Source organism: Neopsephotus bourkii, unplaced genomic scaffold (assembly GCF_033783945.1).
Source record: "Neopsephotus bourkii isolate Nb327-2 ecotype Australia unplaced genomic scaffold, CSIRO-AGI_Nbou_v1 NB_1292, whole genome shotgun sequence".
NCBI classification, from domain to species: domain Eukaryota; kingdom Metazoa; phylum Chordata; class Aves; order Psittaciformes; family Psittacidae; genus Neopsephotus; species Neopsephotus bourkii.
Genome location: NW_026901776.1, coordinates 1,199,707 through 1,227,685, shown reverse-complemented (window position 1 = coordinate 1,227,685; position 27,979 = coordinate 1,199,707). Strand labels below are relative to the sequence as shown.

The window sequence follows — 27,979 nt, the reverse complement described above, 5'->3', positions numbered from 1 at the left end:
GGCGGCGGTGGTGGTAGCAGCGGCAGCGCGCGGGCAGGTTGAGGTGAGCGCGGCGCCCCCGCCCGACGGGTCCCGCCGCCAACAGGAGCGGCCGCGCCGGGAGGAGACGCTGCCACCGCCGCTGTCTCTCGGCTTGTCCGTCGCTTTCCTGTGGCGGCAGCGGCTGCTGCGCGGCAGGGCGAGGGCCGCCCTCCCCCGTCAGCCGCGGCGGGTGGAGCGGCGGCAGCAGCAGCAGCATGAGCGGCAGCGGTGCTGTCCGGAGCACAGCGGTGAGGGCACGGGTGGCAGCGCGGCTGCTGGCGGTGCTCGGCTGCGTCGTGACAGCTAAGGCCCAGGTAGGAACCAGCGGTGGAACGATGCGGCGGAGCCCCCTCATGGCGGGGGAGGAGAGCGGGAAGAGAAGCGTGGCGGGCAGGGATGCTCCAGCGGCCGTGCGCAGGGCTGGGGAGCCGTGCTTGAGGGAAGGGAGAGCAGAGGTCCTCCTTGTCGCGGGCTGGAGGAGGTGGTGAGGGCACTTCGGAGGGTCGTGGGGGAGAGGGCAGCTTCGGGGCCGAGTCTTGTGCAGCCTCCCCGGCGGAGAAGTGGGGGGATCTCCCGCTGAAGTCTGCAGCCCACGTCCTTCCTGTTCTACACCCTGTTCCTCCTTGATGGGGTCCAGCGCTGGACCGGCCTGTTGGGTGCCTCCGGTCTGTGGGGCCCCGCTGCTGCGGTCAGGGGAGAAGTTGGTTGAGCTGGGAAGCACTGCTGGTACACGTATATAACGGCCCAGACATACAGAGTTGTTTCATGTAGGTAACTCTGCTTGTTGTCTGTGGGGTGTTGTGTTGAAAAGTTCTGGGTTGGGTCATACCCTTGACTACAGGCAGAAACTTTGGTGTACTCATGAAGTTGGTGAGAAGCCATATGGTCAAATGGAAATAGCAGGGGCCCGGCTTGGCTTGTGTTTAGGTCTGTGTCTATTTGCCCACATAGCAGAGAAGGGTAAGAATGCTGCTTCTTCCTGTAAATTGCCTTTACAGTTTCAGAAGGGCAGGTGTCTCAAGTTGAGGGTTTACTATTCATCAGCAGTGTGACTGTTCCTGAAATAATAGTTCATGTCAAGTAGGGAAGGATTTTAGCTGGGTCAAAGACATTATAGAGTGAGTTCATATGGAAAGTCACAATGTCCATGTGGAGCAAAATTTGGCTTCTGTGTCCTAACATTATTTTTCACATGTTTTTTAAATTTCTGCTTTGTATAACATGCTGTATTGTAAGTGACCATGCAAAGTAATGACTAGTCTAGCACATAGCTTTAATTGTAGGTTTTTGTTGTAAGTCAAGGTTTTACTCGGTTTAAAAATCCATTAGTTTAGAAGTTGGTTTAGTGTACCTAAATGCTAATTAAATTTGAATTCTCAAGGAAGCCATTAGCTGGCATGGTTTTATTATGACACTTGGCAGAGAGATTGGTTATTGCTATTCCAGAAAATTGTTAGCATGTTGTATTTAGAGTGTAAATACTTCGCATTTGACTTATACAGGGAAAAGATAAGCTAGCTAGTAGTTCTTGGAGTCATGTTACTTGTAGCTTTTATCTTGTTCTGCAACTATGGCAAAGTAAAATATTAAGGAACAAAACAAGGTGTCCCCATGGTCTTCTGATTGTTGAAGCAATTTAAGTACAACAACCTGATAACACTAATAAGGTTGTTTGTATGAATAGACTGCTCATTAGTGCATGCATTTATTCATTTTTTTCTTAATGTTAAAGTACTGAATACATTTCTCTTTACAGATTTCATAAGAAGTTGATACAGGTTGGACATTGACCTTTTAATCTGAAAGTTTGATTTATCTTGGAGAAGATGAGTTAGAAGTTCAACATCTCTAGTGCAGTTCTCATACCTGTACTAAGCTAGGTTGGACAATACCTGGAAATACTTTGATAAGCATATTGGAAATAGAGAAGAGTTTGCAGCTATTCAATTGTCAGACGAGTTTTTTAACACATCTTATAGTAGGCTCATGCTTTTAGAGTTTCTCGTACAGTTGAAAATAATTATCAGATGAAAAAAAGGCCTGATATTTGGCCACTGTAATAAAATTTGTGATAACTTACACTACAGTTGACTATATATGTGGATTAAGTTCACTAGTATAGTTCAGTTACAAAAAAGGCAAAAACCAATGGTATGAAAACCAAAGTAAGTCTTAGGATATGTAATTTTAACTGGGTAATACACTGTTCTTAGTTTTGCGTCTCCAGTTTGAAAAAGTGTTCACTGGAAGATCCAGTTGTTGACAGAAATGAAACCATTTTCTGCATGTTTGTAGAGTATTACATCGTTATATAAGTGAGAGCACTGAACTACACCTGGACTAATAAAAGAGCTCCAACTGGAATACTAGAAGCCAGTGTTGCAGTTTTGTTAGTGCTGTTAACTTACTCCACTGTTGTGCAGTATTGGTGTTTCATGTGTGCTGTCAAACCATTTTATAAATTGTGGTTTGGTGCAGCTATAGCATAGTTTAATTTTAGAGCATGCCTTCCAAGGAAACGTTGATTTTTCTGTTCTATGTATACAGAGAACTAACTGTTCCAATTTTGAAAAAGTTGTGAGAAAGAAATGGAGAATTTTGTTTCCTTGCTCTTGTTATTCAAATTATTTTTTTCTCTTGCTATTTTGTTAGGAAATTCTAGTTTGGGGGGGGGGCTTATTTCTGAAACTTCATAGTGTTTTAAGTAAACTGTACCACATTTTGAAAGCCGTTCTTAGAATTGAGATTTTTATTGGAGACAGCTGGCAAAGGGGTGACCACCAGTAGTCTGCCATCTTAGTTGAATAAGACAACTGCAGCTTTTTATTTTTCCATGGGGATTTGATGCTGAGTGTAACTACTGCATATTTATTTGGAGCATTTTTTTCCCTGGAAAAGCATCTTTGGTTTTGCATAGATGGTAAAAAATATTTTTGTAAGCAGTGGATAGCTCCATGAGGTGGTCATCAAAATAGTTTCCTACTCTTTATCTCCTGAGTCCAAAGAAAATATCTTGGATCTTTTGTACTGCTTTCAGCTTAATAATTGTTCTTCACTGTTTATACAGTTAAATATTTGAGCAAAATATTGGAAGTTATCTTTTTTGCCTTTTTATGTTCCAGTGAAATGTACTGTTGTTTGTTTTGTGGTATGGTGTTACCTGTAAAGACTGCAAAATTCATTTCTGCCTATGTGTGACTGATAAGAAAATTCTAAAATTTGAATGAAATCATTATAAATTAAAATGCATGGGGGAAGGGGGGGGAGTACTTCTGCAAGCACTAATAATATGTTTTGTCTTTTGACTTTGAAGTTGGCAGTCATGTGGGCTGAGAGCTTTCTTGGCTTTGTGAAAAGCCTGTAATTGCTGTTTGCTCTGGTTTGATGCTAGATAGCATTAACAAGGCAGGCATAACAGCATGGAAGACTTTGGGTAAAGTAACTTCCCTTAAATGAGTTTTACTTCATTGCTGTCCATATCTACTCTGTAGAATTGTGACAGCCTATTTAGTGCCTCTGGAAATGTAAGATCTACATAAGTTGAATTTTCTACTTAAATGCTTTATTGCCAAACCTTCACCCCTTTACTCTCTCAGAGGGCTGGGGGAAATTAATTTTCCAGGCCTCTTTTATGCTTCATAAAAGAACAGAAGCGTACAATTTGGTTTCTAGTGACTTTTTTGCATCAAGCTTGGTTATATAAGGTTATCTGCTCTGTAGTGATCTATCATGCATAAAACAGATTAGATGATTTCATAATCTCATCTGTGTGAAATTTGTGAAGAAAAGAAGTGCCACAAAATACTCTTTGTCTCCTTTTGCACATAACCTTTGAATAGTTACAAGCTCTTCCAAGGCCATGCAGCATTGACTTTCCTATTTTATATGCTTTCTAGGCCATCATGTATGTCAGTTAATTTGTTGTCTGGCTAAAGAATAGTAGTAGTTAACAGGAGTGTTTGGTTCCATTCCCTAACATACGATTTTAAGCCTTCAACGTCATGTTTGAAAGGCCTTTCAAACATGTTTGTAGTTTTTTAAGATGCTATGATTAGGAGTAGTTAGTTTGGATTTAATTAAATTTATCCTACAGATGTTCATAGAAAAACACTTTCACTGTTTCCACCTTTTGCTAAGACACTGTCACAGTCTTGACAAAAGTGTTGCTATAGCTCAGTCCACTGAGTTAGTTTGCAGTAGCGCCTCTGCGCTTCTGTACACTCCTCTTCATAGTCTTAAGCTAGTGCAGTACATTGAACCAGTTTGCTGTGCTGGCAGAAGGAATGGGATGGGACCTGCGAAGTTCACACTTAATTTCACCATAGATTTGCAGCCTTACAGTACAGGTGCCTGCACCTGGTTTTCCTAGTATTTATTTGCAGAATCTAACTGTGCAGCTACTAACTTTTTTGGCAGATAAGTACCTACTCCCCTTTATCCAGTGCCTCTAAAGAAGCTAGCTGAAGCATTCTTATGCTTTGACAAGAATTATAAAAATAAGATGACAGTGTGTGATTGTGGGGTTTTTTTAGGCAACTCAATTAATGAGCATTTGCTAGGAGAATACTTGGTATGGAACTCCAATGGGCTAATATACCTTCTGTTTGCAGTTTGGAAAATCTTGCTGCTCATTCTGCAGAAAGTTCTATATGCTGAATCTGTCAATAAATAGTGTTAGTCTGGCTAGCACTGTATGTAGAGGTGAAGTTAAGCTCACAAAAAGTGCGAAGGTCTGTTATTTTCTATGTCTGAGTGTGTAAGGTATGTTGTAGAGTTATTTTAATGATGAGAAATAAAGTGTTTGCATTTCACTAGTATTTCTTTTGATTGACATCTATTTCTCTTTACGGGATTTTTCTGTAGTTAATATTGCATTTCTTGATTTAAAATAAATTTTTATGTATTTTTTAATAGCTCACAGGAGTCCTAGATGATTGTTTGTGTGACATAGAAAGCATCGATGACTTCAATACTTTCAAGATCTTCCCCAAAATACAGAAACTGCAAGAACGTGATTACTTCAGATATTACAAGGTAAAATTAAAATGGTATTTTCCTTAATAATTTAAGTAAAATCCAGAAAATATAGGGAAGATTACACATTAAATCAACTTGTCTATATTAAATTGTCTTTCAGAAGCCAACAGCTCTTTAATTTGGTTGAAGCAGCTTTTCAGTACCTGACAGTTATGTTGGTAGTAAGCTGTGTTTGCTGTGTTAATCCTGGAGTCAGTAACAGCAAATCATGACTATTGCTAAAGGCAGTATCTTTGTACTGCTGCATCTAGAAAGGATTGTATATTAGCAACTTTCTGACAGCATGCAGTACTTGTTTTCTAAGAAACCTCTGTAATTTGGAGCTGAAATATTGCAGTGATTTCCTTTTTTTTATAAGTTGCTGTCTTCGTTCTAATTTTAGTATTTGCTATCTAGAGAACTGTTATTCCTTTGATAAACTGGTAAAAGTACTCAATTTTCAAGTAGTATGTAATAACAGTTTGTAATGACTTTAAATACTGTTTGTCTCCGTATTAGACTAATAAGAAAAATAAGACTTTGAAGCCTGATACTACTCTTTTCAGATATGTTTAGCTTGAAAGTTGCTGTTTTTTATTTTTAATTCTTCCCTCTCAGGATGTAGCAAGCTATTGAACTGATCTGGTATCAGACAAGCATTACATTCATGCAAGATAGGGTTATGAATGTGAGGAAGGAGAAAAAACTGCTAAAATCTTCCTTTTCTAGTCTGAGCAAGCAGTAATGTGTAGCTTCACCCTGAATCAACTCCTGCTCCGTGGTACAGTTCTAACTTCACTTTTCAGGAAAACAACATGTGTGCAACTTCACTGATAATACATCACATAGTAGCGGTAATTAGATTCTCCAGAAGCACCAGAAAGATACAAACCAAAGTATTTGAAGAGAATGAGCAACAGGTATATGGGTTTCATACAACAGTAACTTCATCCTATAAATTTAGAGCTAATCTTAATTTCAGCAGTGGTTCTGCAGACCATACTTTAATGGTGTGTTACAATCCTACCTCATCTTCCTAATGAATGGGCAATTACAAGGGCCAGTGTGCAGTCCACCCATCACCTTACATTACTTAGTACTTCCAGATATGACAGGGAAGAATTTGTGTTGAACAAGCAAACTGAATAAGTCATCTTTTTTCACCCTTTCCCTTCTGAATAAGCAACAGAGGGTTTTTTTTTATGTCCCTGCAAAGAATCATGAAATTGCTGTTAAGCACACAGATGCATGTGGAAATTGTGAGGGTAGGCAATGATCATCTAGGTCAACTACAGTGTAGGTAAATATTGAGTAAGCATAGGGGAAGTATACTTGTTCTGCGTGTGAAAATACTCCTACTCTGAAGTAATTTAGTTTGTAGCAGAATTTGGATCATGAACATTTTTAAGTACCAGCCACAGTGTTTCCACTGTGTTATAGTTCAGCAGTCATATAATATATAATACTGAATGGACTAGCTAAGTTTTATTTAAAGGATGAAGAAAACTTCTTTTTTTTTTTAAACTCTTGCTGAAATTGTGCTGAGTGATTTCTAGATAGTGGAAGACTTCTCAATGAAAGAAAGGAATTAAAAATTTTGTCTCTGTATAGTTTTATACATCAAAGCAGGGAGACTATGGAAGCCTCATGATAACAAGTCTAACTTTTAATCTGTGACAAATTATAACGAAATGAATACTTCACACCCTGAAAAAAGCAGAAATTTGGTATAGTCAGCTAATGATAGGTATTGATTAAAGTACAAGTGCTGTACAACTTCAGTTTGTCTCAGATCTAGGACTAGTATGTTTGCAGGTGTTCTTAATTAACCTGCACTTTAGACAGCAGTATTCTTTTATTTACGGTTTTCTCTGCGTAAGAAGTTACTGCACGAGTTGCTTGTATCTTCCCTAAGTTAGCATTTTTTATTGTTAGAGTTTACTTTGCATGAGGCTGTAGTCTATGTCAACTGGTCTTTCTGTCAGAAATTGGTGGGAGGGGCATGTTTTATGTATTAGATCTCATTGTGAAAGTGATGTAAAATGTGACACTTTGTGCTTTATTTAAAAAAGATGAGTGAACAGGTACAAAAATTTCTAGAATTTTACACTTTTTTTCTAGGGATGGTGTTTGTAGAGTGACAAGAGGAAAAGGGGGTGAAGCAACCTGAAATCTCTGCTTTTAATGTATCTGTGCTAGCATGGCTTGAACTGTAGCTAGAAGATAGTTGTCATCACTTCTAAGAAGTCATACCATCTGTTGAATATCTTGTTAGTTTTTTTGAATGAGGAATCTCTTTAACATTTTAAAGCTGAATTTACAATTTGCAGTCGTGCTGAATAAGTACATCAAATTGGAAACCTGGAAAACAGTCTTTTCTTCACATGTTCTATAGCAATTAACTTTGTATGTGTGTGTCGAAAATAGAGAACTTCCTTGCCGAAAAGTTTGGTAGAGGAATTTAGTATAATAAAAGGCAGATGAGCAAGTCAAGCATTACGCTTTAGTCTTTCGGGATCTCTTGTGGTATTGACAGAACACTTGAAGAGGGAATTCTTTTTGGTTTACCTTAATTTGGGTACATAGTATCCCAGAACAATTTATCCTTCAAGGAGCAGAAGTTGTGTCTTTATTTCAGGTCCATAGTTTTGCTTTTTATTTATATTTATAGTATTTTTATTTATTAATAAAATAATAGAATAGACTAGATAGAGTAAAATCTGGCTATAATTCATCTCAGATTCTTCATACTGTTCCAGTTCTGTACCAGAGGCATATTGATCTAGTTTCCCTTATGTTTAGTATATGATGTATAAAGCCGGCAGAAAAAAAAAATAATTAAAAAAATTAATTAAATTCAGGCTTTTTTATTGCTGAGTCTCAGGTTTGAGAATTCAGTGACTGGAGCCGTTGGGCTTCTATTACTGTATTCCCCCCTAAACCAGGCCACTTAGAGTGGGTTTTATCACTGATGTTTCTTTGTGTAAGGCTAATGTAAAGGAAAGCTGGGATTTTATTCTTTTTTTCCTTTACTGATTTTCACACTGACAGTGCAAATGTAGTGTTTTAATCTCTTGCAGTGTAGTATGTGTGAATATATGTGGTACTTCTTGCCTTGATTGTGCCATGTCACGAAAAATAGGAGCACTAATCACAGGGTTTGCTGGTAGTTTCTGAAGTGGTTTCTCTTCATTATTTGTATTTGTACTGTATCAGATCCCTAATTTGAGGGCATTATGATACTCATTCTTCCTTGACTAGCTATGATGTATAGTAATGATTGCTTGTTTTTATTTCTTGAAATCTGGAATCACCCAAGCACTTGTTTGAATTGGGAAACTTGTGCACTACTCTGTCCTACGTCAAATGTATTTTCGTGATCTGTATAATACAGCTACAACTCATTGTAACTACAAGCATTTTAGAACAACATATGACTGATTTGCCTTCATTTTAGTGGCTTATTTACTGCTTTTCAGTTAGTGGTAAGAGATTTAATTTGTGCTTTAATATACTATGTATTTGTCTCCATTGGAGACCATTATCACTAACCATTCTACCACAGCAGGCTTCATCTTATATACTCAGAGGGAGAGTAGTTCAACCAACCGACCAGATTCCACAGAACCCTCAAACTTGATTTTAACACTTTTTCATTGTATCCTCTCCTTTAATTTAAAAAAATTTCTTGATACTGAGAGCTCCTTTCCCCACTGCCACCCCCCAAAAAAAATAATAATTGTCTTATGTAAGTGTCAATTTCAAACTTTTTCTTTTGTATGTTTAGGTCAACCTGAAGAGACCATGCCCATTTTGGGCTGATGATGGCCATTGTTCTATCAAAGATTGTCATGTAGAGCCTTGTCCTGAGGTATGGATCAAATAATATAAAATAGAAAAAGGTTATTTGTTTAAAAATTTTGCAAATTTTCAGTGTCTATGCTAACTATATTTCCTAAAGAGAAATGTAAGTCACATCAAACTGTTTTCCATTTCAAAAGCAGAAATACAAAGTATTTTAAAATCTTAGTCATTTTACCAGTAAAACAAATAACTTGAAGAATAAGTCTGTTCTAAGCTCCAGCACTGTTTTGGGTATAACAAGTTGAAAAGGTAAAGGAGCAAGTTAATTATTTAAAAACAAGTTTACTTCGATCTCTGTAGGAATGATATTTAATTTGTGGATTTTAATCAAGCATGATGATTTCTATGAGCAGTCTAAAAACTGATTATTTTTTTTTTCTTCAGAGCAAAATACCAGTTGGAATTAAGGCTGGGAGCTCTAGTAAGGTAAGTAATCATTTGTTTGCTAAGTTCTTACTGATTTTTTTTTTTTTTTAACTTAACATTATGGTAGCTGTGTAGCGTTTTATTACAAACCTTCAGTCTTGGCATAGTGATGAAAATGTTAACATAACTTATCAGTTCCTGTATGTAGCTTTACGTTTTTACTTTTATGTATAATAGTGTTTTGGATGTAGCTGATACTGTTGTATCGTTCTGAATCAATCAGTGACAGGCTCTCAATCAATGACAGGCTCTCAGTCAATGAATGAATGACCAGGGACATCAGTACATGGCCACAGAATGCCTGATACAAAATTCTTTTTTCATTTTCCTTAGAGGCCACCTTCTATAAAGCCACAGGCTAAGATGCACAAAGGGAGTAGCAGTGCAGTCTTTTGTAAGCATCATGTACAACCACAACCTTTAATATTGAAAGAACCTGAAGGATTACATGTAGTTTTGCCATATTTAATCTTGAGGAGGTCATTAGCCTAATTAGTCTAAAGACAATATATGTTCAAGTGATCAGTGCAAGCTTCAAGTGATCCATGCAAGCTTCAGTAGTCAGCTTGTGCTGCTGGCATTTGATTACTTCCCTCCAAGTGAAATTTCTTTTGAATTGCCTTCTAGGTGTTGTAGCCAGCTACAGTACTGAAAATTTGGCAATTCAGTACCTTTAATCTGTGGCAGAACAAAGACACTAATATCTGTTGCTTCTCTGTAAGAAAAATATTTCTGCAGGAAAGTTGTCATCAGGGCTGATTTAAATCTTAGTTACACTGTTTTCTTACTTCTTATGATTCAGTTCAAGGTCTTTCTTGGAGCCATTTAATATCCCTTTTAAGGGAACATCAAACTCATCTTAGTATGAATTTTTTGTTTCAATGACTATGCAAGTACTGTGCTATTAGCCTGTGCTAGGTCCATTCAGGAGTGTCCTGCATCTTGTGGATTATCCTTTAAGTATTAGTTTAGGAGGGGAAAAAAAAAGAAATAAAAGGTGTGTTTTCTCCTGAGTAGATACATGCCCAATTACTCTCTTTGGTCCTAACAGTGTCTGCCTTCAAAGGTGAAAACGTCAAAGGCATCTTTTTAATAATGACAGATACAATCTCTTCAGTAGATGTACTCAGGGTAGAATCCTGTGGAGTTGTCTGTGGTCTTAAGTGCTTACCTTCTGTTCAGTTTCCCATTGCTTTGATGAGTTTGTAAACTTCTAGCTTTATTTAGGCTATTTAGAGGTATTTTTGTTTGCTGAACAATGGAGAGAGTAGTTCTTTTGAAAGCTCATCAAGCAATAAGGACCAGGGTTACACTTGCAGAGCTTCCCTGTGAAAGTGCAGCTAGCGATACAGGATCTATTTAATTCTTGTAACCAAGATAAGCTTTTTGAAATGGTGCTGGAGAGGCACAAAGTAGTTTCCCTTTCAGTAGTCCTGTTCCATTCGACTGCTGAGGATTTTTTGGGAGAATAGACATTACAGTAGCTGTTGTGACAGCTGCTATATTAATATTGGAAGCAGGGATTGGGATGCAGTAATTCAAGTTACAATATTTAACTTAATACTTCCTGCCCACCTCTTTTCTGTTGTCTTCCAGACACTGCTCTTACAAGATCCTGCCTTGTCAGGAGCAGATATTTTGTCTAAGTCTAGTCAGTGGTCAAAGAACACTGATCTGATAGCTGTTGCTGTTGAACACTGGAGAACAGTGAGGACTGGATGCATGTTTTGAGACTTGCATGTTCATTCTGTTTGAAACCTTCATTTTAGGGTTATATTCTTGGCAGTAATTTTTTTTCACTTCAGGGTAGGGTTTGGTTTGCAACTCTAGACATGCAGAATGTTTACTTCAGCATCTCAGTATGTTACTTCATCAGCAATATCTGTTTCATTCTAGGTCAGATCTGTTCTTTGTTCATATTTTTCCATTTGATATCCACATGATGCTAAAGATTGAGCCCCCACACTTGGCAAATCCAAGAAAATTGAGTGAGAAGTTCCTTCTAGAGTAAATATTTCTTATGGGCAAGGCCACTAATAAGATTTAAATTATTTGGGGTTTTTAGCTTTAAAATACTTGGGGGTTTTAATCACCTTCATTTCTTGGTCTTCAGTCGGTTCTGCTGGTTTTCCTTGTGCTGGTTCTGGCAAATGCTTTTTTAAAGGAAGTCATCTTGCCTACTTATCTAAATGGTTTTAATTAAATCCTTTATTTTTATCGACAAGTATTGTGATACGTATTGTACTGGTGCTTTGCCTCTGGCATCTTGACCACAAGTCTGTCTTCAGATATGAACTATTCCTTTTAAATTTATCAAATTATTGTTGTTTTCCAAAGGGTTGACCAAGGCCTTTAACTTCTGTTTTTATTTTCAGCTAGTTTTGGATAATAATCCTTCATGTCAGCATGTATGCGCCCTGAAGTGAAGGAAAGCTAGCAGTTTAGCTTTATGGAAGCTACCAGTTACTTAACATTAAATAATTGTCTTTATTTCTTAAGGACTGCAGTAACGTAGAAATCCATGTAAACCTAAGGCTCAGTCTGAAAAAGAAAACACGCATACAAAAAACCCCACAACCAGCCAACCAACCCTGAAAACGCCCAACTGTAAAATCCCCCCAAAAGAGGAAGTTTGGTTTCTTTATCTTTTCAGAGAGCACTGATGCTGCCTGTCATGTTCCAAAACTGTTAAAAGGGTTTTTTGAGCTTTAAGCTGACATGCTGGACAAATCCCCTGCTGACATAATTATGCTGTTGTAGAATAGTGGAATCAAATTTTTAATTCTTCAAATGCTTTCCTTAGAGTTATTCTAGTAGTAACTCTATTTCAGTGGATTACTTTTTAAAAAATACTGTAGAATCAAGGTTCAGCTTAAATACTTCAGTTCTGGCTTTCAAATAACCAAAATTTGAGTTCAGCTTGAAAAGTCTGTCTTCAGACCTGTGCATGTCTAAAGCATGCCAATGAATAGGATTAAGTGAAACATGAGGGGAAAATGGCCAAACATACTGAAATGACCAAAGCAACTTGGGATATGATTATGCTTGCAAAATACAAGGTATGTTTATAGGTATGACACTGGTTGTCTTCAGGGTCTTTTTATAAGACTGTAAATAAGTATCTGAAACACTTCAGAACTCCATTTATTTTAAACAAACAGAAAAAAAAGGCAAGAAAAACAAAATTTTTACATGTTTAGCTGAATTTTCTGTGGTAGTTAAACCTGCAAAGTGCAATGGGCTTGATAAAATTAAGTGAAGAAAAAGAAATAAGAAATGTTCCAGAATTGTTTACTGCATCAAGAATCTGAGAATCTTCCCTAATATTTGCCAGTTCACTGCTAAACCTAGAAATACCTTTCACATCACCTGTTCTCAGAGAATTGTATGTAATTCATTTACATATTAAATATGAACTTTCTTCCAGTATTCAAAAGCGGCAAATAACTCCAAAGAATTGGAAGACTGTGAGCAAGCTAACAAACTGGGAGCAGTTAACAGTACCTTAAGGTATGCTGTGATTAACAACAGTACAAAAAATGTAACAAAGGAGCGTTTAACTTTGTCTGTCTTGTTTTTGCAATGTGCTAGTTTTTGTTCTTAACTCTTTCTGTAACTCATTAGAAAGTAAATGTGAAATGATGCAAGAATATCTGAAGGTGTTATGTGATAAGTAGACTTCTTTTAAGTACACCTTGATACTATTTGCAAAAGGTGAAAAAGGTATCTTACAGCATCAAGACTCAGAGGAAACTTGCAAATAACCCTACCTTTTTTTTTTTTACCTTTTACCAGTATCAGTCTTTGCTCTTGATGACTGTGCTGGATTAAGGGGTTCTGTCCTGCTCTGTCCCTCTGTTACACTGATGCACCTGTTTGTGGTCATTCAGTGAACCAGGTCAGGGAGCTTGTTGAGTTACTTGTGTTGTTGGCAAAGTTATTTTTAGCTTGAATCAGTTCCCTGATCTTACGTGTTGCATGGCGCTGTCAGGGTTGGGTGGGAGGAATTCTGCAGGATGGTGTTGCCCCTGAGTAGGAAAGTGTGTGGAACAGCACTTAGGAAAACTTTCATTCTACTAGATTCCCCACCTTTCAAAAGTAGAAATAGAAAAATTGATTCTTCACTGTTGATGAAGAGGTGCCTTTGGCCACAGATGTCAGCAGTTCTGCCTGATAGAAATGTTGACACTCTTTCCTCTGTCATCTGACAAAATGGGACTGCTATGAAAGAGTGACTGCTTCTGCCTGGTTTGCAGTGTTATAAACCAAACTGGGCAGAGCCCTTACCCAAGGTTTTCTTAGGAGAAGTAAGAAGCTATTAAATTTCCTCCACTCCTGTAGGACAAAAGAATATGAGATTAAGTACACATATGAAGAGCTTTTGCGAGAGTAAGATAGACAAAGCTGTGAGAGGATCCTGCAAGTGCAGGAAGAATTTATGCTTTCTAGGCAAACCTCCATATTCCCTGCCTAGCAGTGCATCATCCTTATGGTTTTGGATTAATTTTTTTATCAGCTGTATTACTTGTGATTATCAAATCTTGCCTGCTAGTAATGACTGGAGAAGTTCCTCATGTAATGCCAAGTATGAGTGTCCTGTTGTGATTTGGCAGAAGGTTGGAAATGTATTGTGTTATAGAATTACCTGTGTTTGTAGAATCGAGCTAGTACTAATTTGATCAAACAGAATAGGTTGTTTTCATTATTTCAAAGTGCTTCACTGCAGCCTGGAGGAAAATCCCCAATCTTAACTTCACTTACATTTTGCTGTCAGTAGTGTGGCATCAGTAGTTCTGTGCCACATAGAAGAAAGCATTCAGCTTTTGCACTGTTTGTATTTCATAGCATGGAAACTTCAAAGGACTTGTCTCGGGTACAGTGCACCTTTGAAAATTGAATACTATTATTATTTAAAAGATTTAAGATAAATCATATTCATAGCATAATTTAGCTTAGAAGGGGCTTTTAGACATCCAGTCTCCCACTAAAAAGCAAGGCTAACTATTGTAGAACTCATTGAAAGTACAGGTTATGAAAATATGATTATTCCTCCTCTCTCCCGTGCCCTGAGTGACAGCTGCTAAAGGAGTATTTTGAAGTGTTAAAAATGTATGCTATGAAAGTATTTTACCAAGCTCCTACTGAAGAAAGCCACTGCTGCAGCACAGTTTGTTCAGATAATGATGGTAAAAATCTTTCTTGCTGTCTTAACATGAAGATAACTTTTTAAAGTATTGCAGTTGATGCCTGCTTGAATCTCTCTGCAACTGACAATTAGTAATTCCATGTATTCTTCAGTCTCAGATACAGTAATTCAGAATGCAGTTTCAAGTTAACTGCTGTATGTGGATTGTGTTTCTTTCAGTAGCTCTTAATGATGTTGTTTGTTTTAAAGTTTAAAGTCAAATGTATGTTTTCCCCCTCAGTAACCAAAGTAAGGAGGCTTTCATTGACTGGGCAAGATACGATGATTCACAGGATCATTTTTGTGAACTTGATGGTAAAAACATTTAAGCTTTCTCACAATACTTGTTTTATTTGCTGTCTCTTAAAAAAACACAAAACATTACAGTTTCTCTGCAAATAACTGTTTTTAAAAACTTTTAATTTTGTGCTAAATGGAGATGTAACAGTTTGTATCATCTTACATGCAAAATATGTGCTTTTTCATAAGGAGCATTCAGTAGTCTACACAGTGCACATTCACTGTTGCCTCTTCTTGGTATAGTGAACAGGAGACTGATGGAAATAAAAAAGAAGATAAATGGGAAGGGTTAGCATCTAATTTTTAAAAATTTTCTCACAAAAGAAGTTGCATCTGGCACAAATACAACACAAATTACTTGCAGTTGGTTGTTTCTTGCTACTATATTATTTTCGTTGCTCTTCTGTCTATGGTTTGACTGAGTGTGTTGCTTCTCCAGCCTTGCTGTGTTTCCAAATGATATCTGCACTAAACTCACCTGTTATCTGAAAGGACTTTCTTATTAAAACATTAGGATACTAGATTGTGTCTTCCCTCTGCTCCGCATATGTAAATCTTTTTATTTGCTTGTAATGGTCGAAGCTCAAAGGACTGTTCTTCAGAAAAACATGAAAATTGCCAAGTTCAGGAATGACTGCTAAGGGCCTTTCTAATAAATACCTTAAAAGGCTTACTATGCTAGGAAGATTTAGAGCATAGTAGAAAGTGTTTTAATCTACCTTTAGGCTGATGTTTGGAGTCACCTGAGAAAGTAATAGCTATGGTGGACTTTCCAGCTGCAGTTCTCTTTTAGCACTTCTGCTGTGTCTGATCTGTGAAAGTTTTCTGTATAAGCTGTGTCTGTAATAAACAGTCGGTGAGCGTTACTGTCGATCTGAACTATGAATGCAATAAGCTGCAGTTCTCTTCACTGTCTTCAAGCTGCCTGCTTACATTTTCAAGAGGACACAGTTGAGAAAGGTACAGTTTAGGAGCATTCCTTTTAGAAGTATATACTAACTTAAGTGATTCCTGATTATAACTCCATCTCTCCTTACGTTGTGCCCTGCTGAAGGGGGATGTTCTGCCCCACTGCCCTCAGCTGTGTTTTTCCAGTGCATTTTTTCACATGTTAAGCTGATTCAGCTTATTTGAATAACAGGAAAGTAAGTTTCCCTCCCCCTTGCATTTCCTGGATTGTTGTGATGAATTGGCTTATCAGGTGAGTTTGTGAGCTGGAGCAGGGAGACATGAGGGAGGATAACTACTGGCAGTGACAGGAGGAGGTAGAAACCCTTTTGTCTTCCTCCTGTCTCTTTCTGATGGTGAGAGAGCTCTTAATTCACTCAACTGTAGCACAAGACCATAGAATCAGTTTTACTTTTTACTTTCAGCTTTTTGTTGGGCTTAATGATAAACTAGATAAGGGAATTGATCTAGCTGAAAAAAACTTCCTAGCCCAGGTCAACTTTCCATCTTTCTGTTGCAGTGCCCCACAGACTCTCTTTTATATGGGTAATGAGAAGAAAACGTGGAGACCTGAGGTGCCCAGGAAGTGTAGGAACTACTTAGGTCAGGCATGCTGTCAGAGAAATAAATAAAGCTGTAATTTGACATTGTCTCATCTGACACTCACTGTCTTGTCTATCTTTTATGTCTGTCTCTTTGCTTTGTTCTTGCTGTTACTGCTGAAACAAGGCTTAACTGCTCATGCGGAATCATCTCTTCTTTTTAGAGCAGTTTCCACTCTGTGGTGGTTTTTAACATCTGGGGAAACATGCAGTGGCAGTGCTTGGCCTATCCCTATGAATAAGTTTCTGGACTATTGGCTTATATTGTATATGGGGGTTTTTTAAGCATGAGTTGCTCTTGACCTAGAATTTCAAAGAGGAGGAAATTCTTCCTGCTTTTTACTAGTTGTAGCTCAAAACTTAAGTTTCTATTCATATAGAGGTTATAAGCAGAGAGGGCACTATTTCACAATTCTCTGCATATCTTGCTTGAATTTGTAGTGAACTTCAGAGATGAAATGCACTGAAATAACATGTTTCTTGCCATAACCAATACAGCATTCTGCCATATGCTGAAAGTTTCTTCATTTAAGCAATGTGATTCAGATTCTCTGCCAGTATACAAAGGTTTGTGGGGGGAAAGAGCGATTTAGCTAGTAAATATACAATACAAACCAACTACAAGATGCACTTCTTCACCCTTGTCTTTATTAAGAAGCCCTTTTAGCAGTATACCCTCTTCAAAAAAGCAACCCTTCAAATGAAATACTGCTAGGCAAATAAACCCTGAATTAGAAGCCCGTTTAGAACAAAATACTGTTTATATCTTAGCATAGGGTGAGAGAACATATTGCATGACAAGTGTGTATGGTGGAGTTGACGAAGCCATATGGGTGTGTAGAAATTATGGCCACATAAGAGACTTTGGAATAAATTCTATACTTCTGAGCTTTCTGTTTGTTGTGGATATTGCTGTATTTTTATGTACAATGCATCTATAATCCAGCCAGAAGATAGAATAGTATTATATAAGACCTCTTATTTATATTAAAATCTGTGACTGTTTTTAAGATAAAGTCTTTTTTAACTGATGAGTTAGAATATGTAACAAAAGGTTTCCTGTTTAGATGAGAGATCACCAGATGCACAGTATGTGGATTTGCTTCTGAATCCAGAACGTTACACTGGATACAAGGGGCCCTCTGCTTGGAGAGTGTGGAACAGCATCTATGAAGAAAACTGCTTCAAGTAACTGGAAGGGAGGGGAAGCCGATCTTTTATACTTGCACTTCAGTTTAGCTTAAAACTGATTTTTATGTCTTCTATCTTATTTTTTAGGCCTCGATCTGTTTACCGTCCGTTAAATCCACTGGCACCTAGTAGGGGTAGGTCTTGCCCATTTTATTTTCTAATGCATTTCTTTTAATGTAGTGACTTTCCCAATAAAAGTGATACAAATAGTAATGTTCAGTCTGTAGATGTGCTTTCTGCTTTTTTAATTTCCTCTGTAGCAGTAGCTGTTCATTTTCAAATACTTAGACAAAGATTTGTGAGACTTGATGACATACATGCTTAATATTATTTCATAGGAATAGGTGTGTTAATGTCAGGGGAGCTAATGTGAAAACTAAAATACATCTCAAACTGTTTAGTAAGTGTCACAGTAATTTCCAATGTGGATGGGAAGGAGTTAAAGTTCAATAAAAAAATCAGCACTCTGTGTTCTTCCCTTGGTTGGCTGGGAGTTGTTGCTTGATTGGGTTTTTTCCTAGGACATTATCCCTTTAACTCATAGTCATTTTGGTATAATGTAGCTTTACAGTTTTCGTCCATAATATTTAGTGTATTACAAATGTACAAATAATTGCATTATTTGAAGAAAGAGGGGATACTTAGAAAGGCTCAGTTATCTGCAAGAATGGGTAAAAAAGTGTGCCAGTGACTTGGGGTTTAAGTGTTTAAATGGAAAACTATAACCTGGTATTGCAAATGAATCCACTTTCTCCATCAGCGTGTCTCATTTCCCTTAAAAATTAACTATTAGCCAATAGATTGGGTTAGAAAACATCACTACACATTAGGAAATCAAGATAGCTTTTAGTAATGATAACTCTTAAGATCATATATTGCTGGTGTACACAAATAGAAGTTCAAGAGCAGTTTAACTCGGGTCAGAGTTTCAGAAAGGAACATTGGTAATATTGTTGAATAATACAAAGAAGATGACTCCTAATCATCTTTCTGAAGCTAAGACATAGCTTTCAAGAATGTGCAAATAAGCTGCTACTAAGATTTCAAATTCTCAGCGACTTTCATTACCATTATTTGTTTAATCTCAGGTGGTGTTGAGGAGAAGGAAGATGGAAAGTAGCCTATTTTTTATAGATTAAATAAGGTTTCTTGCATTTATTGTTTTCTCAGTGTTTGTAGTAAAGCCTGTGTTTCATTGCTGCTTTGCTGTGGAAATAATCTTTTTAATGCATACGGATTTTTAAATTTTGTTCTGTTTTGTTTCTTTTTTTCCCCTAAGGAGGAGATGATGGTAAGTCACCTTGTTTTGCTTGACTTGCAGAAATGAAGTAAACATGAAAGAAGTTTGGGTATCTGATCTATTCTCTTTATTGTTGTTGCATTAAGGGGCAGGAAAGCTATGATTTTAGGCAGATGATTGATCAGAAAATGTTTTTATTGAGATAATTATTTCGTTTGGAGTGGGGGAATGAATGAGTGGATGAGAGCAGAATACAGTTCTGTTATTGATTCTTATCCTTAGAATATGTGATAACATCACTAGCAAGGTAACTGGAGATGCATAGATTAAAGGATTCTTGGGTCTCCTGCTGAGCCTGGTTGATACTGATGTCAGATTACTTAAGAGGGACAGGTTTTTTGTGTACTTTCTTGAATGTCCTTGATTTTGGGAAGGTGGAGAGAGAGTGGGGAGAAAATTTGGTCTGTCTACAGTGAGACAGACTTAAGATTTTTCAGTCAGCTGAAAGCTCTCAAAGACCTAAGTTTACAGGAAATCTTCAGAAAACAGTCAAGATAAGGCTATCAGATATAATTACACTCTTCAGTCATGTCTTTCGCTGCTAGCACATCTAATCAGGTTTGTGCTTCTATACACTTCTGAATGCCTGATCAGCAGCTTAGTTGTGCCCATTCTTGTATTTTTCCTCTTCTGACCCCCACAGACTTAAACTAACCTCAACGTTAAGCTACTTCAGCGCCTCTTCTCACTTTAATAGCTGAGTTCTTTAGCTTTATGTCCAGATGGCAGCTAACGTTAGCATGCATAGTAATTCAAAGCTACTGTGATGTTGAAAATGAATACTCTTCATTTAACCATATACCTTGTATTTGCAGGAGAATCTTTCTACACATGGCTAGAAGGTAAAAGCTCTTCGATGGGTTAATATAATGTTAAATTCTCTAGAAGAACCATTGTAGTAGGTTTTTTTGTCATCTCCCCAGATATTTTCCATAGTGTGGGATCCTTAATAAATTGTGCAGAACTTCTGAGTGCCGTTCAAATAATACTTTTTTCTTGAGGGTCTTTGGAAATCTCAGTCATTCAGATGGTCTGCTCGTTTAAACCCTTCAGTGTTTTACTGTTTATAAAGAGGGAGTTCACTCCAATATCATCTACTTTGAATTTTCTGCTCATTTTAGGCATTTAAATGGGGACATTATTCTTAATAACATTGCTAAGACCTTTTATTTAAAAACAGCTTTAAAAAAAAAATCAAAGTTTTTGATGGTTGTGTTCCCAGTATATAAACTAACATGAGTGTAATGTGTGTTCAGAAGGCAAAGCAATTTGATTTTTATTCATATTTAAATGGAAAACATTATTACAGTGGTAGCAATCAAAATCACATTTTGGAGGTATGTGGAAAAGTAAATGAGTTAAATGTATTTAATTTTAAATTTCGTTCTGCCTCTCATAAGCCTTTTACTTGTCTAGTTGGAAATCTCTGATGCTGTTGTGGGAAAGCATACAGACTTACTTGCTATTTAATAAGTAGTGTTTGTAAATGAAGTCATATCTCAGCCTCACAGATAGGCTTCACCATCAGCTGTTGCTTCATCCATTTGTGGAGATTGGAGTGGCAGGGAAGTCACCCAAACGTACCTTTGAGAAAGGAACAAACTCCTTAATTCCAAGTGTAATCTCTGTCCCTGGGTCTAAGTGGTATTGCAGTTTTTGCATTTAAATTCTGTTTTGGCCACCCAATGCTATTGCATTTCTGTTTCCACTGTAGAAGTCGCTACCTATCAAAGTCATATTTTGCAAGGTTTTGCTCTGTGTATTTAAATTTTCAGTGAATTTACAGTAGATCTGGGAAGAAATAGTTCTGCTGTTTTCCAATGCCAGAAGGTTTCCTGGAGCGTTTGATGATTTTCTGTAATGTTGCTAATTCAGTGGTAGGTTTAATTCTAATTAGGATGTGCCACAGTATAGTTCTGGCCTCCAGAATGTTAAAATTCAAGGCTATTTGATATTTATTGCTCAAACCTTGTAAGCAACATATTTTTGTGTGGCAATTTATCTGTATTAGTTGACCACATGCTTATTTGACTGTATTTATTAGAACCCTAAAATACCAAGTAAGAAGTGTCAAACTTCATTCTTAGTACTGCTTTGTATAAAAAAATTAAGAGGTAAATTTTTCCCATGATGGATATAAGGAATTATTAACAATGCTTAAGTGCTGTAATTGTAACCCTTGAAATTTAAACAGTGTGGACTTGCATTACTGAAATATCAAGGTATATTCATTTTAATACATTAATTTCAGTATTTAATTTGGGGTCTGTTTGCCTTTTTTCCTGGATAGGTCTTTGCCTTGAGAAAAGAGTGTTTTATAAGCTCATTTCTGGACTTCATGCTAGCATCAACTTGCATCTGTGTGCAAATTATCTTCTTGAAGGTAATTTAAATCTATTTAAAATTGCTGGATGGAATTCTACAATATCTGTAATATGTATTTGTTGTTTTCTGATTATTTTTGGATGTGTAGTTAGTTGTTTTTTTCATTCTAAATATGTGTCTTTTACTTCCCCCTCACCTGTTTGTTGGGTTTTTTCCCCTTCTATAGAAACATGGGGGAAGCCTTGCTGGGGACCAAATGTGAAGGAGTTTACTCGCCGCTTTGACCCTCTTGAAACGAAAGGAGAAGGACCGAGGAGGCTCAAAAATTTGTATTTCCTGTATTTGATAGAGCTACGTGCTTTGTCGAAGGTTGCACCATACTTTGAGCGTTCAGTTGTTGACCTTTACACTGGAAATGGCCATGAGGATGCTGAATCTAAAGCTCTCTTACTGGATATCTTCAGGGACACCAAGTAAGGCATAGGATTTTTATTTTTTTTATGAATTGTTTGAAATTCTCATTTATATTCACAAGTGAGAACAGATGAGTCCTTGACCGGATGGGACAAGGAGGAGAGTGGAATGAAGAAATAACATTAAGTAATGGGAGAACAAAAGGAATTTGTACATTTGACAGGAAGAGATGAATATTTTTCAGTTTGAATATACCAATCTTAAAAAAAAAAAAAAATTAAACAAAAATTCCCCTTCTCCCCCAAACCCCACACAACTCCCTACTACTCTCTATTTGTTGCTTTCACTCATTCTTCAGTATAAGGAGAATGCAGTGAGTAATCCAGCTTTTATCACAGACTTAACTTCCGGGGTTTTAGCCATCCCTTCTTTCTTCTGTTTAGTCTGTAAAGTTTTTCAGTCTGGTTCCTTCGTGCTGATTTTTGTGATTCGTAGCATTCTGTATGGTTTTGTTGCTGTCCCTGCTAACAATCTTGGTAGGTGTTTGAGATGTGGTCAGACAACTGTCGACTGAAAGGTGAACATTTAAAACAGTTACAGTGTGTGTTAGAAAGAAATCTTAATCAGTGGAAATGGAGTGAAGAAAATTCTCAACAGAACTGTAAATAACATATTTCAAGTTACAGTGGTTGAGCAGTAGAACTGATACCATTCAGTAAATTCTTAAGAGCTACTTTGTAAAAGCTAGGAATTCTAAAAAGTATTTCATACTGATGGCATCAGCTGCTCACCAAGCTTGATGGAGCACAGTATATCAGCATTGGGTTTTTTTTTTGTTTTGCATTTTCTCTTTATTAGGTCCTTCCATATGCACTTTGATGAAAAGTCCATGTTTGCTGGAGATAAAAAAGGAGCCAAGTCATTAAAGGTAAAGTTCGTTTTCTGAGTCACATCCAAAATACCCATTTTGGAATTAAGTTGTGTTATTTTAGAAAAATCTCTTTACCAACCAGATATATACTGCAGAGAGGGCAAAAGGCTGGGGTAAAAACTTAGAATCATATCTGAGGCCTCTTAATTAATCTGCATTATAATAAACGAATATGAGGTGTTGTCCTGAGCCAAGAAGACTGAAATCTCTGGTTTAGTGCCTTGGATCTGCCATTAGGACTGTGGTAAGGCAAATGAGTTGAACTGGATTACCAGTAGACGCAGTGATGGTTTTTAGATAGTACCTGTTTCACATCAGTATGGAATCAGAGTAGTTAGGGTTGGAAAGCACCTTAAGATCATCAAGTTCCAACCCCCCTGCCATGAGCACGGACACCACACACTAAACCATGTCACCCAAGGCCTCATCCAACCTGGCCTTGAACATTCCTAGGGATGGATCATTCAGCACTTCTTTGGGCAACCCGTTCCAGTGCATCACCACCCTCACAGTAAAGAACTTCCTTATACAGAACCTGAACTTCCCATGTTTAAACCCATTGCCCCTTGTCCTATCACTGCAGTCTCTGATGAAGAGTACCTCTTCCGCATCCCCGTAGGTCCCTTTCTGATACTGGAAGGCTGCTATGAGGTCTCCATGCAGCTACAGTGATGTCTGCTTAAAAAATAGATGCCCTTTATATATATATAATACAATACAATATTACACTTAATATCAGAAACGCATAGTTCCTAGACATGGGAACCTAATGTGAATGTTGTTACTACCTAGCAACTTCCAGTGTTAACATGCAGGTATTCAGATTGGTATGCACTACAATTCGACAGCTGGAGTGTGACTCAGTAAAAAAAGTCTGGTTTAGTACTTGTTAACACTTTTAATACTTATCTCAGTAGTAGTATGGAATTTCATCAGCATTAGAGAGAATGCTATTAGAAGGGTGCCACCGTCAGCTCAGCTAGTGTTCTTCTGACCTTAAATATTTAATTGGCATCATCTTAATTAGTTCTGTGCTGTGCTTGCTTTTGCTTTGACTGAAGCTGCAAAGCAACAAGCTACCCATAGCTTTGGACAGAAAATATCTTTTGTGAATTGTAACATGTTTTTCTGCTCGTGAGAAAGGTGAGTTGGTTCAAAAGGGATTTGAATAATACAAGAAAAATTGAGTAGGGATATAGGTACAGTACTTACAGCTCAGAACATTTTGGGATAGTTGGTTGAAACTCAGTGTATTACTCTGAATGTTCTGTATTTTGGGGTTTGTTTGGGGTTTTTTTGAGTTTGTTTGTTTTTTTTATGGAATTAACTGTTAGCAGTGTCTTGTAAACAAAGTTCTGGGTTTACGTGGGCCTTGGTATGGCCTGACCACGAAAGTAGTGGGGATTTTTAGTTTTAGTACTAGAGATTTGATACTGTAGTGGTAGTAGATTAGTTAGCCTTGTGTTTTTGTGAAGCTGAGAGATACTTTAAGTTAACCTTTTTCTTTTGTTTTGTTTTTTAACGGATAGGAAGAATTCAGGTTGCATTTCAAGAACATATCCCGCATAATGGATTGTGTTGGATGTGACAAATGCAGGCTGTGGGGCAAACTACAGGTACAGTTTATTGTGTGGAGGGGGAGGTTAGAAGGTAAGCATTTGTTTCAGTCTGCCAGGATGCCCCTTACCTTAGCATTCAGACTTTCTGTACATGGGTGATATTTGATATCCTTACCTGTATATTAAAAAAGGACAGATCATTGTTAAAAACAGAGTTCAAAAAAAGGGTCATTATGTTTAGCCAACAGCTGTTTAGTTTACTAAAAGCTATAGTTTGTATTCTCAAAAAAACCCCAAAACCAAAACCAAGAAGTATTTAAACCAGATGCTTTATGGCAAAGTTTTACTGGCAGTCAGTATCATATCTGTATCTGTAGAATCACCTGTGGGATGCCTTCCTGGAAATACAGCAGTTGCTTACTTGTTAGGAAATCCAGTGTGGGACTTAACTTTACAAACTGAGACATAAGAAAAGTAAGCAATTCAGATGTTCACAGTTTATGCAGAAGGCAGCAAATGAATGCAGAGGTGCATAGTAAAGCTGGAAGTTGCAAACCAGTATCCATTTCTGGACACTTACTGTTTTCATTTATTAATAATAAGATTTTTAAACCTCAAGAATAATGTTAAGTCCAGGCTGAGAGAATAGTTGTTCCTGTGAGGTTTGTACTGTACTATATATTCCTCTGTAGCATTAAGCTTATCAGAGTTCAGTTTTCAAAGAAATTTATAACAGCAGAAATTTGGTGGTCTCAGCTGAATTTCTGGAGTTGTGCCTACTGTGTGAACACTTCTGATCTGTTGTTTTTCCCTTCTCACTCAAAATGGAATAGGATCAGGTTCCCTGACCTATAAAATTCTCTTGCAGCCAGCCTTAACCACTTTTTGTCAAAACCCAGTGTTTTTTTTCTGTTGCCCAATTAAAAGAGGAAATAAGAATAGCTTCTGCTGTTCTATTTCTGTACAGAAAATAGGATTTGAAACTGAAACTGCAGTGTCTGCCCCTAGGACTGGAGGTGGAAAAAGCAGAAGTGTTGTGATACCTCATAATAAAATCTAGTTTGACTTTGAAGGGGGATGGAAGAGGATAAGGGGTGATCTGATCCAACAGCTCCTGCTGCAGCAGAGCATCTGTAAGGCAAGGGGCAGGAGGGACTGGAAGTCATGTAACAGGCATGTTTTCATATGCATCTGCTGTGCCTGAAAATAAAAGAGGTGGGAAGAGATCAAATACATGAGGATGAAGAGCAAGTATACCTGGGGAAACAAAAGTTCTTAAATAAGTGAGTGAACCTGTTACATAGTCAATGGCAAGCATTTGCATTAGTGTCCTTGTTGCTGTACAGTTCTTTGGGTAAAGGGAGTGTCAGTATAGAAGAATTGCCTGGATTAGTAATTTTTTACCTTTTTTTATGGTTTGGAGGAGTGATCTTACTGCAAAAAACCCAAAAAACACTGCACCTTTTTCTTTGTAGACTCAAGGCTTAGGAACTGCTCTGAAAATCTTGTTTTCTGAGAAGGAAATACAGAGCCTTCCTGAGAATAGCCCATCAAAAGGTTTTCAGCTCACACGGCAAGAAATAGTTGCTCTTGTAAATGCCTTTGGAAGGTAAGTTCTTACCATTTGTGTTGTAGAAAAACCATACAACTTCATTGTCAGCATTCATGTTCTGTGGAAAGTTGGCACTGTACAGGTAGCTTTAGCTTTTTAAAGGCTGAATTAGTGATACTGATAAACTTAATGCCATTAAAACTGAGTATGTGGAGTGCTGATATATTAGCCTTGGTCATCATTCTGTGTTTGGATCTAATTTATCTTTCTACCTCTAATCTTATAAAGTCCATCTTGTGAGAGCTGGATTTAAGTCTTGTAAACATCTGTAAGCATTAGACTTTGAGTACATGTTCTCCTTTTCAACCATGGACTACAGCTCTTCTACATTTTCTATTTGTTTTAAATGTGTGCATGTAAAATATAGTGAAAAGAAAGAAAAGTATTTGGGAAACTTTTAACACTCTCAATTTAGCCCTTAGCCTTTTGGATATTTGTGTATGATGTAATTATTGTTAAAACTTTATCCTATTCAAGTGATGAAATAAATTAACAGGGTAAAAGATGTATAGAACTTGCTTTGTTCATCATGCTAGTTCCTCACATCTTAAATTTAACAATCAGTTCCTGTTTAAAGGAATGTAATAAAAATTATTACCTCTGCTTAGAGTTTTTTACATGTTTAATGAAGTCAAGACCATTAAGTGTGTATATATATATATAGTTTAATCCCTATAATAAAATACATAAATATAATGGTGAGCCAGATCTTTCGAGGGAAAGTAGTATCTTAAGTGTGTTCATCTTTTGGAACAAAATTGTGTTTGTTAAAAACGAAACAAAAAGCCCCCGTGGAAGGGTGGAAGGTGATGATTTGCACTTCTCTTTCACACTTGACTTGCTAACACTGAAGGGTTTTTGTTTTACAGGCTTTCCACAAGTATAAAAGAGCTGCAGAATTTTAAAGTTTTATTACAACAAACGAGGTAATGAAGGCCTTTGCACAACTCATTAGTGAAGACCATTTACATGACTGCGTTGAGCAGGAGGAACTGATCCTTACAGGACTCACATGAACTAAAAAAGTAAAATTGAATACCAACTTGAATATTTATGGTTAAGCTACGAATGGTTATTAATTAGAGGAGATATTTATGAATGAAATATTAGAGTTTTTAAATGTGTAAATTATGCTGATCTGTTTATTTTTAAGTTCTCTGCTCACAGTCTGTTGTACTGAAACTTCATAAATGTTCTTATTTCCTTGCCTTTCTGAGACAGTTGTTTTATATGAGAACGTACGTACCTCTCCCCTGACTTGGCCGGTTCTGAGAGAGGGTGTTCACCTCTCCCCAGTACTGAGCTTCAGTGTATTCTGAGGATGGGGTTATGCTGATTCTGGCTGTCTGAAAGACGAAAAGAGGGGAGAAAACCAATAAAATTAAAAAGGAAGTGGGGCTCCTGTTGAGTTCTGCCTTCTCACTGTAATAGGGAAGCTATTTAATGGAAATTGACTGAGCAGAGATTGCATTTCATACCGAGCTCTATTGCATCGTGCTGATAGCAACATTTTTTTTCCTTTCATGCTGCTTTTCACAATTTCCTTTTTCCTTTAAAACACCTGCCTTGTCTCTGGTTCAGCACAGCTCAAAGTGACTTTTCTGCAGCCCCCTGGCTACCTGCATTTGCTTGGGGGCGCAGTGGTCCAGCGGGAAGGTGGTTAGTGGAGCACTGCTGGCTGGAAAGCCTCAGTCAATCAAATCCACATCCACCACATCTTATTTTCTAGTTTGTAATCACAGGTTCAGTTTCCAGAAATGGTCTGTTTGATGTCTGAAATGTTAAAATAGCACATTTCAGTCTTCGAGCTGTGGAAATAGATTTGCGCTTCATGGGTTGTGGTTTAGTGCTGTGCTTATGAGGTCAGTGCAAAAAGTAACAACTTGTGTTTTTGTAGTGACTTTTAAAAAAAGATCCTTTTTAAAATTCATTCACACTGACATTTACCACTGCATACTCTATCTATGCAATCCCTAACTGTCTTCTTTAAAAGGATATTCAGTGTAAAAAACGGGTATGTTAATAACGTAACATTCATAAAACAAGAAAGTACTCATGTATCATTGTCCACAGATGTCAGTGGTAACTTACCATTGTCCAAACCAGAATCCACAAACTGATTAGTAGCAACCAAATGTTGGTTTAATTTGAAATGAAGTAATAAATTGTTTTAAACCAGCATGTTTCAAAGTGAATTTATGAATGTGGGAAGTGCTGGTACAGCGTAGATGCATCTCTTGTTTTTAAAACACAAAATAAAGTGCTCTTAAACATTTTTCACCCTA

The 27,979-nt window shown here is 37.3% G+C and overlaps 1 protein-coding gene across 1 annotated transcript; it reads left to right on the top strand.

The window, feature by feature from the left end:
• Positions 1–8: 8 nt before the first annotated feature.
• On the top strand, positions 9–27,979 carry ERO1B (endoplasmic reticulum oxidoreductase 1 beta). The gene is made up of 16 exons (XM_061365707.1): positions 9–335; positions 4,936–5,055; positions 8,825–8,908; positions 9,286–9,327; positions 12,755–12,837; positions 14,754–14,827; positions 17,430–17,550; positions 17,641–17,687; positions 18,833–18,844; positions 19,669–19,695; positions 21,144–21,236; positions 21,405–21,651; positions 22,451–22,520; positions 24,053–24,139; positions 25,558–25,691; positions 26,564–27,979. The coding sequence occupies exons 1-16, from the start codon at positions 237–239 to the stop codon at positions 26,622–26,624; spliced, it is 1,401 nt and encodes a 466-aa protein (XP_061221691.1). The 5' UTR covers positions 9–236; the 3' UTR covers positions 26,625–27,979.

Excerpts from the sequence above, each read along its gene's own strand:
- ERO1B (XM_061365707.1), top strand. The coding sequence starts at position 237 with ATGAGCGGCAGCGGTGCTGTCCGGAGCACAGCGGTGAGGGCACGGGTG. Across the intron at positions 9,328-12,754 it reads AGGCTGGGAGCTCTAGTAAG|TATTCAAAAGCGGCAAATAA; the intron begins GTAAGTAATCAT and ends ACTTTCTTCCAG. Across the intron at positions 22,521-24,052 it reads AAGGAGCCAAGTCATTAAAG|GAAGAATTCAGGTTGCATTT; the intron begins GTAAAGTTCGTT and ends TTTAACGGATAG.